This window comes from Bubalus kerabau, chromosome 15 (genome assembly GCF_029407905.1).
Source record: "Bubalus kerabau isolate K-KA32 ecotype Philippines breed swamp buffalo chromosome 15, PCC_UOA_SB_1v2, whole genome shotgun sequence".
Classification (NCBI taxonomy): domain Eukaryota; kingdom Metazoa; phylum Chordata; class Mammalia; order Artiodactyla; family Bovidae; genus Bubalus; species Bubalus kerabau.
In genome coordinates this window covers 77,815,348-77,826,324 of record NC_073638.1, presented here as the reverse complement: position 1 = coordinate 77,826,324, position 10,977 = coordinate 77,815,348, and the positions used below count along the sequence as shown (strand labels likewise).

The 10,977-nt window shown below is 61.1% G+C and overlaps 1 protein-coding gene across 2 annotated transcripts; it reads left to right on the top strand.

The window, feature by feature from the left end:
- Window positions 1-1,119: 1,119 nt before the first annotated feature.
- PACSIN3 (protein kinase C and casein kinase substrate in neurons 3) lies at window positions 1,120-10,492 on the top strand. 2 transcript variants are annotated; one of them, XM_055547036.1, is made up of 11 exons: window positions 1,120-1,252; window positions 4,496-4,567; window positions 4,811-4,900; window positions 5,058-5,214; window positions 6,373-6,608; window positions 6,727-6,882; window positions 8,029-8,204; window positions 8,387-8,507; window positions 8,680-8,816; window positions 9,187-9,308; window positions 9,928-10,492. In XM_055547036.1, the coding sequence occupies exons 3-11, from the start codon at window positions 4,847-4,849 to the stop codon at window positions 10,041-10,043; spliced, it is 1,275 nt and encodes a 424-aa protein (XP_055403011.1). In that variant the 5' UTR covers window positions 1,120-1,252; window positions 4,496-4,567; window positions 4,811-4,846; the 3' UTR covers window positions 10,044-10,492. The 2 variants fall into 2 exon arrangements, with proteins under 2 accessions (XP_055403011.1, XP_055403012.1); XM_055547037.1 differs by lacking the exon at window positions 4,496-4,567 and having other exon boundaries at window positions 1,199-1,252.
- Window positions 10,493-10,977: the final 485 nt, after the last annotated feature.

The window sequence follows — 10,977 nt, the reverse complement described above, 5'->3', positions numbered from 1 at the left end:
CTCCTCGGGGAGAGTAGGGGTGGGGGTGGGGGCGTCGGGACCGAGAGGACGTGCTAGAGAGAGAACAGCTTGGCTCTCGGCTTCCCAGCGCGCACGCCGTCCCCTGGGGGCGCACTCCTCCGAGAGCGCGGGAGGGTTTGCGGCCCCCAGCAATTTGCGCGATCCAGACCCTCTGAGCGCTCGGGGCGTCGGACCGCGCAGACCTGCGCCCCCTCTCGCCTGCCAGGCGGAGGGCACGGCCGCCGGGTCACCGGGCCCAGGAGGAAGCGGGAGGGGCCGGGAGACCGAGCAGGTGGCGATTAGGTCAGACTCAGAACATTCTTGGACCGCTCCAGTGGATATAAATAACCGACAGGCAGGCTCCGAAAAATCCCAGGGTACGGGGCAAGGGGATGAGGAAGCAGGGGTTTATTAAGGGTGGGGGTGGGGGGTCGCATCGTGGCGATCTGGAAAGATCTACTAACAAAGTGGGTGGAGGGGCGAAGGGATTTAAGAATGAACCGTGGTACAAAATCTGGGAATAAGAACACGTGCGGGGGAGGAGGTCATGACTTTCTGCCCCACCTCCGCCGCGTGTAGTACCCAGTCCTCAGAATGGGCCATCAGGTTGGCCAAGAGGGCTGTGCAAGGAAAGGGCAAGGCTTTGGAGTCCCGGCCCTGCCCGACGACAGATCGTGTGCAAGGTGCTAAAGGTCTCTGAGCCTCAGTTTCTGCATCTATACAATGGGAATCCTAACGCTTACAAGTGGATGGTTATGTGCCTCTCCAGAGTTAACGCCTAAGTAAACGTCTAAGTTAACTTATAACTTTTAAGAAAGCTGTGCTCAGCAAAAAGAGTAAGGCAGTGTAGCACTCCCCCAGGCCTCCCTCCAAAGACAGCCGGTGCAGGCCGGACTCCTTCCCGCTTCCACGGCTCTCCCAGGTTCTGCCGAGGCCGGGGAGAGGCAAAGCCGAAATCAGACTGCTTACAGCGCCACCCTGGGTAGGCGGCCCTGGCGCTCCTCGGGCGGGAACCGAGACCCCACGGACCGCGCCCCGGGAGCCGCGCGGGTCGCCGCGATGCAGGCAGCTCCTGGCCGGTGGGGTTGGGGCCCGCGGGCGCGAGGAGAGGGCGGGGCTGGGGGCTGGGCTTCCCGGGGGGAGGGCCCGGCGCGCTCCGGGAGGCGGTGGCGGCCCCGGCCCGGGAACGACAGGACTTGGGTCGGAGCGTGGCCGGACCCCCCCACCCGCCGAGGCGCCCAGGGAGGACGCGGTGAGTGCTGCCCGGGCGGGGACGGCGGGGAGGCGGTGGCGGGAGCCGCAGCTAGATAGAGCACGCCCTCTCCTCCTCCCGCTCCTGGTTTGCTGTGGGACCGACTCCGGCCCCGGGAGCCCCGGGGGAGCCGTGCTTTGCGGGAGCGCGGCAAGAGCTGCCGCCGCGCCGAGGGGGTGACCCTTCTGCGGCGCCGCGCGCCCGGCACTTTCCCAGACCTGCCGCGGGGGGGTTAGGGAGGCGTCGGGGCTGGCGGGCCATCCCATCTCCTGGGGCCCCTCAAAGGCCCCCGACCGCCCTGGGACCCCAGCGGGGGCCTCGCTCCCCAGCGACCCCTCGCCCTTAGCAAAGAGCCCCAGTTCCTGGGGCCGCCGGTCCCGGGCCACCATCTGGAGTTGCTGGCGGCGCGGACCAAGGCAGGGTGCGCCCCCTCCCCTCAGCGGTGACCGGCGGGCCCCCACCCCGCGCCGAGACCGAGTTCAGCGAGTTTGGCCAAGAAGTCCTGGAGTTTCCAGGGCCAGGCCTGGCCCGGCCGCTCCTCGTGGGCTCCAGCGGCTCCGAGGTGTGCAGCGCCTGGCCCGCAAGCAGAGCGCCCGTCCATAAGGGTTTTGAGGCCAGAGACCGGCGGGCCCTGGGTTCGGAGGTTTGGTGTGAGGGCTCTGGGTTTGGAGTGCGTCATCGGGGAGCTGGCACCTCAGGCGGGGCCGGTCGGGTTTCCAAAAGTGCCCCTTTGTTATGCCCCTCCCGGGGCCGGCCTCCTCCCCCTTTCCCGCGCCACCCCTCCCCCAGCCTCCGGGGCCTCCCGGCTGCAGGTTCCAGTGGCTCTTGCCTGAGCACCCCTCTCTGGACCGGTCTACCGCCCACCTCGGTGTGGTCAAATCTGCGGGCAGATCGGGAGGGGCTGCCGGAGAAGAGGTCCTTGGGCGCAGCCTGTGACTCAGGACGGAGCCTGGGCAGGGCAGGACAGCAGGGCTCCCTCCCAGGGCCATGCCCCGGGACTTCGGGACAGGGTTGGGGCCGGTCTGGACAGGAGTACCTAGTGGCTTCCTAAGGGAAAGTGGGTTCTTCCCTGGACCCCAAGACTCCCTACCTTGGCTCAGGACGCTGTGAGGAGACCCTGCCAAGCCCCAGCGGCAAGTCCCAGCCCAGTTAGGTGCTGGCTCCCTGGGCTGGGAAGGTTCATGATCTGCTTCTCAAGCTCTTGGCCATGGCAAGAGTGTGTTCTGGGGAGCAGGCTGGGTCTCTGCCGGGGTCAGGAGGCATAGGGTGCTGGCCCTCCTCAGCAGGGGTCAAGGCACAGGCCCATTCCCCCATTGCTGGGTCCGCTGGGGCAGTGGGGCTGGCTGTGCCTGGGGCTTGGGCTCGTGTTTGCTCTGGGAGGCTGGAGGGAGCGGTGCCAGCCCTGCACACACAGCTCGCTCTGTTCTGGGGCCAGAGAGAGGGAACGGGTGGGGGGCAGCTCTCCTGGGAGCCGGGAGCCAGGAGGCTGGGGCCGGCAGGGGGCCCCGGCCCCTGGATGCCTGGCTGGGACAGCTCTTGAGGCCCTGGGGTTTACAGCTGCAGCTCTGTTTCTCTCCATCTGGTTGGCACGTCCTTTCTGGGTAAATGGGACAGATTCAAGAAGAAGCAAGGGGGAAGCGTTGAGGACCCCGGCGGGGCGGGCTGCTCCATCCTTCTACTCTGGGCCCAGGCATCTCCCCTGAGGGCCTGAGCTCTCCCCGCTGTGAGCTGAGAGGCAGAAGCTTACGCAGGCCATGCTTTCTCAAAGCTGCCATATCCCATGCGTTTCCTGGTCTTCAGGTGGATGTCGTGTGTGTTTTAAATTCAGCTACTAACTCCAGTGCCTGGAGGAACACAAACTGGACCCTCAGGAAGTCTCTGCCAATGACTGAGGACAGATCCTGGCTTGTAGTCGCAAGCCAATGTGATATATACCCGGAGATATATACCCAGTGTGATATATACCCGGAGAGAGAGGTGGGGATTGGGGATGGAGGAATGGGAGGGTGCCTGGAGAAGATGCCTACCCAGTTTTCTTTTTTGTAATAACAGCTTTATTGACATATACCACACAATTCACCCATTTAAAGTATCGTTTGTTTAGTTGCTAAGTTGTGTCTGACTCTTTGTGACCCCATGAACTATAGCCTGCCAGGCTCCTCTGTCCATGGAATTTCCCAGGCAAGAAGAGTGTAGTGGGTTTCCTTCTCCAAGGGACCTTCCTGACCCAGGGATTAAACCCAAGTCTCCTGTATTGGCAGGTGGATTCTTTACTGAGCCACCCGGGAAGCCCTCACTCTTGAGTTTTGGAGGGTGGGGAGGGAGTCAGTTTGGGGGAGGACTGTCATAAAGCCCTGCCTTGGAGGCAATGAACACACTGTTCTCCCGGGCCTGGCTGTGTCCCTGGGGTTTGCTCAGAGGAGGAAGTGGTTTCCTTCTAGGGGCTTGACTTGATGCTGGGGACAGCTGAGACCCTGCCCAGGGACAGGCAGGGAGTGGCCGCGTGCCTCTGGGTCCTCTAGCTCCCCCAGGGGGAGCTCCGGGGCTGGAATCTGCCTTGCCCTCCCCCGCAGTCCTGGAACGCACTATTGTAACTGGCTGATCACCTGTCTGACACCTTGTGCTGCCCCAGACTCTGGGCTTTTGGAGGGTGGGGCTGAGTTACTCATTATTCACGGAATCCTGTGGGACCTCAGGGATGCTGTGGAGCAGGACGAGTGTCCCTTGTGACCATCAGGCTCCTCACAGTTCTTGTTTGCTGCCTTGAGTCTTATGCCAGTGTTGGCACAGAAAGAGGGAAGAAGGCGGGATTTCCATCTTGGGAGGGAGCCGAGGCCCCCTAGGAGACGACAGTATAATGCACTTGTTCAAGCTTCATGGCCAAGATAAGCCTCAGGCCTCCTGGCTCCCGGTCTGCTCTTGCCACCCCAGGAGCTCCTGGGGTGTGGCTGGGTACCCTCTGACCTGGCCGGGTCTGGGGAGGGGTCGCCTTGTTCAAGGAGAGGCCACAGAGCCCTGGCTTGGGCAGGCGTCCCCTTATCTCATCTGCGTTCAGGGCAGCAGGGCCCTCTGCCCACTACCCACCCCCGCCTGCCATGTAATCCCCGGCTGGACCGTGTGACCTGACTGGCATTCTCCTGGCTGGAATCTGGCGCTTCTGACAGCAGTTGCTATATCGGGGGAGCTGGGCACCGCCCTGGACACGGTCAGCCCCACCCTCACTCCCTGCTTTGCTCTTGGTAGCGTCGAGGCAGGATCACGGTAGCAGCTGTGAGGGTCGGACACCCAGGTCTCCGGAGTGAACTCTAGGCCCAGGTACATGGACTGAGGTGGTGGGAGGGCAGGCCAGGACAAGAGAAGCAGCCATAGAACCACCATCTTTGCCCCCTTCGGGCCCCTCCTGGGACTTCCAGACCCCTGCCTGAGTCCTGGCTCTTGACAGTTCCTTGGGGAGTGGGGATGGCAGTGGGAGGGGGCAGAACCCAGGGGTAGCAGAGGCTCTTTGCCTCACCCCTGAAGTGTGCCTGGCTTTCCTGCTTACCCCTCTGCCCTCTGCAGCGCCCATCCGCCACCATTCCGTGCTGCGGGGACACCATGGCTCCAGAGGAAGAGGCCGGAGGGGAGGCCCTGGAGGGCAGTTTCTGGGAGGTGAGCAGCTGGGTGCCAGCTTTGGGGGTGGCGCTGAAATGCCCACCCCTCTCTGGGCCCAGCCACCTGTCCCAAGGAGGAGCCTCGCGTCAGCCCTGGCCCCCGGGGAGGGGAGAGTCTCCCCTGGGCGACACCAGGCTTCTTGTCTCCTGCACAGGCTGGCAACTACAGGCGGACCGTGCAGCGGGTGGAGGACGGGCACCGGCTGTGCGGGGACCTGGTCAGCTGCTTCCAGGAGCGTGCCCGCATCGAGAAGGCCTATGCCCAGCAGCTGGCCGACTGGGCCCGCAAGTGGAGGGGCACCGTGGAGAAGGGTGAGCCAGCGCTCGGGCCTCGTGGGGAAGAGAGGACTGCCGAGGTGGGGGACGGGGGCAGCCAGGCAGGGCAGCTTCTTTTTGCACCTCTTGTGGAAAGTTGGAGGCTTCCCCATCTGCCTTCCCTTTAAAGAGAGACGATCCTTCTAGTTATTCTTTACATTTGTGCTGTTAGGGTTTGCCAAGCACCATCAAATGTGTTATTTTGATATTTCTAATAACCCGCTGGGAAAGATTGAGGGCAGGAGAAGGGGACGACAGAGGATGAGATGGTTGCATGACATCACTGACTCAATGGACATGGGTTTGGGTGGACTCCGAGAGTTGGTGATGGACAGGGAGGCCTGGCATGCTGTGCAGTTCATGGGGTCGCAAAGAGTTGGACACGACTGAGTGACTGAACTGAACTGAACTGAACTGAATAACCCTATGAGTTTCCCTGGTGGCTCAGTGGTAGAGAATCTGGAGATGTGGGTTGGATCCCTGGGTCGGGAAGATGTCCTGGAGAAGGAAATGGCAACCTGTTCCAGTATGCTTGCCTGAGAAATCCTATGGACAGAGGAGCCTGGCAGGCTACAGTCCATGGGGTGGCCAAAGAGTCAGACGTGACTTACAACCAATCAACCATAGCTCTATCATGGAGACGGTCTTGTTCTATCTGCTAGAGGAGAATGGGGTACTTCACAGAGGCCAACTGACTTGCCTGAAGTCACACAGCTAAGAAGAGCAAAAGCTTGCGCCCAGGTTTTCTGGCTCTGGTGCTTGGGCTCCTGTCCAAACAAGCTGCCTTCCTTGGGGACAGACACTAGTTCTTCTCTGGGGCAACAGAGTGTAGTGATTTATACCACACACCTGGGTTTGGATCTGAGCTCCACCTGTAGCTGGAATGCTTTGGGCAACGAATTTCACTTCTCTGGGCTGCCTTTTCGCTTGTTCCACGTTGTTGGTGACGCAGTCTTCACGGTGGTGGATGAGTCAAGCACTCAGTGGGACCGTGTGTCCAGGCACCGAGTAGCTGTTCAGTCAGCAGTAGCTGACGCCATTTGTCGTTCATCTTCACATCTCTGCCCCATGCCTGGCGCCCAGAAGCCCCTGCTGGGGGAGGGGGAGGCTCGCTGCCAGCAGGTGGGCCCAGCCCCAGCTCACTCCTCCCCGCAGGCCCCCAGTATGGCACGCTGGAGAAGGCCTGGCATGCCTTCTTCACGGCGGCCGAGCGGCTGAGCGCGCTGCACCTGGAGGTGCGGGAGAAGCTGCAGGGCCAGGACAGCGAGCGGGTGCGCTCCTGGCAGCGGGGCGCCTTCCATCGGCCTGTGCTGGGCGGCTTCCGCGAGAGCCGGGCGGCCGAAGACGGCTTCCGCAAGGCCCAGAAGCCCTGGCTCAAGAGGCTGAAGGAGGTGAGCCCGGCAGGGAGGAGGGGCCGCAGAGGCCTGCCCCCTTCCTGGGTCGGCCTTGGGCTAGAAGGGGCCACGGCGCAGGGTCCTGGGTCCAGCACGGTCCCTGCGTGTGCGCCAGGTTGAGGCTTCCAAGAAGAGCTACCATGCGGCCCGGAAGGAGGAGAAGACTGCCCAGACGCGGGAGAGCCACGCAAAGGCAGACAGCGCCGTGTCCCAGGAGCAGCTGCGGAAGCTGCAGGAGCGGGTGGAACGGTGTTCCAAGGAGGCCGAGAAGGTACAGGCTGAGGGACCCGCCAGCCCAGGTCAGGGCTCCCTGAGTGCCTTTTCCAGCCCCCAGCATTGCTCTTGTCTTCACTTGCCCCCTGCTCTCCAGCTTATCACGTAACATAGGACCCTGAGAAAGATGGGGCGTCCCAATGGTCTTAGTGATAAAGAATCAGTACTGATGCAGGGGATGTGAGTTTGATCCTTGGGTGGGGAAGATCCCCTGGAGGAGGGCATGGCAACCCACTCTACTATTCTTACCTGGGAAATCCTACAGACAGAGGAGCCTGGCAGTGTACTGTCCATGGAATCGCAAAGTGTCAGACACCACTGAGCGACGGAGTGCACATGCACCAGGGAAAGAGTATGCTTTACCCAGGAAAGAAATGGTGCAGTGTGGGGCACTGGGATAATTTTAGCAGTTGAGGAGACCTTCCCAGCTGCTTTCCTTTCGGTGTGCCCCCTGGGACAAGTTCTCATGTTGCTCGCCCGGCCAGAGCACTTTTCCTCCAGCCCTGCATATCCAGAGCCTCCCTGTTCTCTGAGGTGCTGCTCTGTTTCCACTTCTTCCCGGGAGCCTTTTCTGATTTCTTCCACGGCGCCCCGTGTGTGTGTGCCCATGTGTGTGCGCTCAGTCATGTCTGTCTTGCAACCCCAAGGACTATATAGTCCATCAGGCTCCTCTGTCTGTGGGATTTTCCAGGCAAGAATACTGGAGTGGGTTGCCATTTTCTGAGATGAGGTTAACCTCATCTCACTCTGTACCACCTTTTTTTTATTTATTAAATTTTTTAAAATTTATTTTAAAAAAATTATTATTTATTCGTTGGGTCTTAGTTGTGGTGCTCAAGCTTAGTTTCCCCAAGATATGTGGGATCTTAGTTTCCCAACCTGGGATTGAACCCACGTACCCTGTGTTGGAAAGCATCTTCTCAACCACTGGACCACCAGGGAAGTCCCTGCACTGGACTCTTAAAGCCACTGGGCCTGAATGTCCACCTCCCTTGTTAGGCTCCTGGGGTTTTAGCGGGCAGGAGCCAGGTTTCCTACCCCTGGTGCCTAGCCCACAGCAGGTGTGCAGGAAAGACTAGCAGAGTCCTGAGTGGAAGAAGAAGAAGGTCTTGTCCTCACCAGAGCCCCTCCTCTCTCCACCCAGACGAAGACCCAGTATGAGCAGAGCCTGGCGGAGCTGCACCGCTACACCCCACGCTACATGGAGGACATGGAGCAGGCCTTCGAGAGCTGCCAGGCGGCCGAGCGCCAGCGGCTCCTCTTCTTCAAGGACATGCTGCTCACCTTACACCAGCACCTAGACCTCTCCAGCAGCGAGAGGTACGGCCTTCCGGGTGGGCCTGGAGATCTGGGTGAGGCTGGCTTTCTCCCCTCACCTCTGGGCTCTGGCTGGGTTGAATGAGACCAGGCAGGGTGTACCTGGGGGTACCAGGTACCAGGGGGGTAGGGTGGGGAATAGAGACCCAGGGCTTCCTGGCCTGAGGTTTATACCCGGGACACAGGTTCCACGAACTCCACCGAGACCTGCATCAGGGCATTGAGGCAGCCAGCGACGAGGAGGACCTGCGCTGGTGGCGCAGCACCCATGGGCCGGGCATGGCCATGAACTGGCCCCAGTTTGAGGTACCTGTTCCTGGCAGGCTGGGGCTGGGAGATGGGGTAGGCTCCCACTGGGCTCACCCTGGCGCTCTGGCCGGAGGCTGGGGTTTGGGATGTAGGAGGTAGAGGTGGTCTGGATGGTCCTGGCTGCCACCAAGCCTACAGCCCAGCCTGGCCCTGAACACTGTCCCCACAGGAGTGGTCCTTGGACACACAGAGGACAATCAGCCGGAAGGAGAAGGGTGGCCGGAGCCCTGACGAGGTTACCCTGACCAGCATCGTACCCACCAGAGACGGCGCTGCACCCCTGCCCCAGTCCCCGGGGTCCCCGCGGTGAGAGCCAGGATCCAGGCTGTGGGAAGGACACCGCTCTGCTCCCTGCTGTGCCGTTCTTCATCTGTCCCTTCCCTTCATGCCCTTCACACCTGAAGTGGCTTCAAAGCTGATGTTTTGAGTTGTAAAGATGCCAGTTTATATGGCGGTCTGCCAGGCGCTCCCCACACTCCCTCTCATGTACTGCCCGTGTCAGCTCTGCATGGCAGGACGTGTGCTTGAGCTTGCAGGCATTCGTGGCAGAAGTCAGGCTAGAATTCTGCAGCTTTTCCCCCACCTGCCTTTCCCCAGGCTCCTGCAGGGGGGAGCCCTTGGCCCTGAGTCCCAGGCTCTCCTACTTAAGCCTGCCCCCTTGTCCTCCCCTCTCTAGTGGCAGACATGAGGAGGAGTGGTCAGATGAGGAAAACCCCCTGAAGGCTGCCACAGGCGTGCGGGTGCGGGCGCTCTATGACTACGCGGGGCAAGAAGCCGATGAGCTGAGCTTCCGAGCAGGTACCCTAGAACCCCTTTCCTGGTCCTTTCCAGGCTGCAGCCCGTCTCCTTCGCCCCTTTACTAGCCTGAGCAGAAATGTGGAGAAAGGGAAGCCAGACGCTCAGTTCTCAAGGGTCAGTGCTCCGAGTCGTAAGGCTGCTCTAGGGACATCCCTGGTGGCATCCCTGGTGGCCCAGTGGCTAAGACTCCATGCTGCCAGTGCTGGGGGCCTGGGATGAGATCCAACTTAGAGTTCGCATGCCACAACTAAAGATCCTTCATGCACGCTGCAACACAGATTGAAGATATTGCATGTGACCTTTAAGACCCGGTGCAGCCAGATAAATATTTTTAAAAAACTATTAGAAAAAAAAAGGCTGCTCTGGGTCCATCCCCGAGGAGTCAGAGTGTCTGCCTGTAGCCTCACCTGCCTCTCAAAGTCACCAGCTGGGGCCTGACTGCTTATCAGGGCCTGGGGGTGGGGTGGGGGTTGGGGGTGGAGTGGCTGACTTTGACCTCCCTCTGCCTGAGCCAGGTCTCTTCTAGCTGGGTTCTCCAACTACCCCCTCCCCCTTAGTCCTTGACCCAATTACAGGAATGGGGCGGGCAACTGCCAGTGACCAATCCCCCTTCTCTCAGGGGAGGAGCTGCTGAAGATGAGCGAGGAGGATGAACAGGGCTGGTGTCAGGGCCAGCTGCAGAGTGGCCGGATTGGCCTGTACCCTGCCAACTACGTGGAGTGTGTGGGGGCCTGACCTGCCCTGGCAGCCCTTGAGCAACGTTTCTCCACCCTGAGTCAGAGCCCAGCTTGTCTGCACAGCCGGACCTGAGGGCCCTGAACCATCCTGCCCCCTGCGACCGCTCTGCCCTTCCAGGAGGGAGAAGTCCTGGGACCCAGGGAGGGGAGGGGCCTTGTGTCTGAGAAGGGACTGGTACGGAAGGGCCAACTAAGTCTAGGCTGAGGAGAAGATGGGGAGGTGGGGAGGTCAGGAAGTGACCGAAGGGCTCGGGTGCCTAGGCCTCCCCAAAGAGTCCTCCAGTCTCCCCCGGAGCTGTGGACCCAGTTCCTAGTCTGTTTTGGGGTTCCAGGGGTTGGCTTGGGGTGAGTGTAGTTCTGGGCTAGCAGCACTCTTGTGACTTGTTCTAGTGTGTATTAAACTTCGAAGAAAAAAAAAGGCTTCTGTGCATCTTTTTCGATATTCCACCCTTGCCAGGCGGCAGTGGACATCTGGAGGCACTAGGGGGGTAGATCGTGGGCCTGCAGTATATTGCGGGGGCGGGGGTTGGGCGGAGGTGTGCCAGCTTGGTACCTGCTCTGGGACTTCGGGACCCTAACCTAACCTAACCTAACCTGGGGTCCCGCAGGGGACTCGTGATCAGATTTGGTGCGAGGATGGGTGGAGGTCAGGAGCTGAGCTCTGAGCGGGACGTGGGGCCCGGCCAGTTCATCTGCTCATTCAGGCCGGCGGCACCGCGTGTTTGGTAGGGACTGTTAATCATTACTCACCGTTCGGGAACTGACCCGAACCGAGGCCTAGGGCCGAGCCTCGCAGAACACAAGCTTCTGGGAGATGGCTCCGCCCCCGCAGGGAGCCAGGGAGCGCGCGGGCGGCGCGGTTTGGGCCTGTGGGCGAGCCGTCGCCCCGCCCCGCCCGCGGATTGGCTCCGGCGCGGCGCTGCGAGGACTCG

Coding starts and splice junctions, on each gene's coding strand:
- PACSIN3 (XM_055547036.1), top strand. CDS start 4,847: ATGGCTCCAGAGGAAGAGGCCGGAGGGGAGGCCCTGGAGGGCAGTTTC. Junction 6,883..8,028: donor GTTCCAAGGAGGCCGAGAAG/GTACAGGCTGAG, acceptor CTCTCCACCCAG/ACGAAGACCCAGTATGAGCA. Junction 9,309..9,927: donor TGAGCTGAGCTTCCGAGCAG/GTACCCTAGAAC, acceptor CCCTTCTCTCAG/GGGAGGAGCTGCTGAAGATG.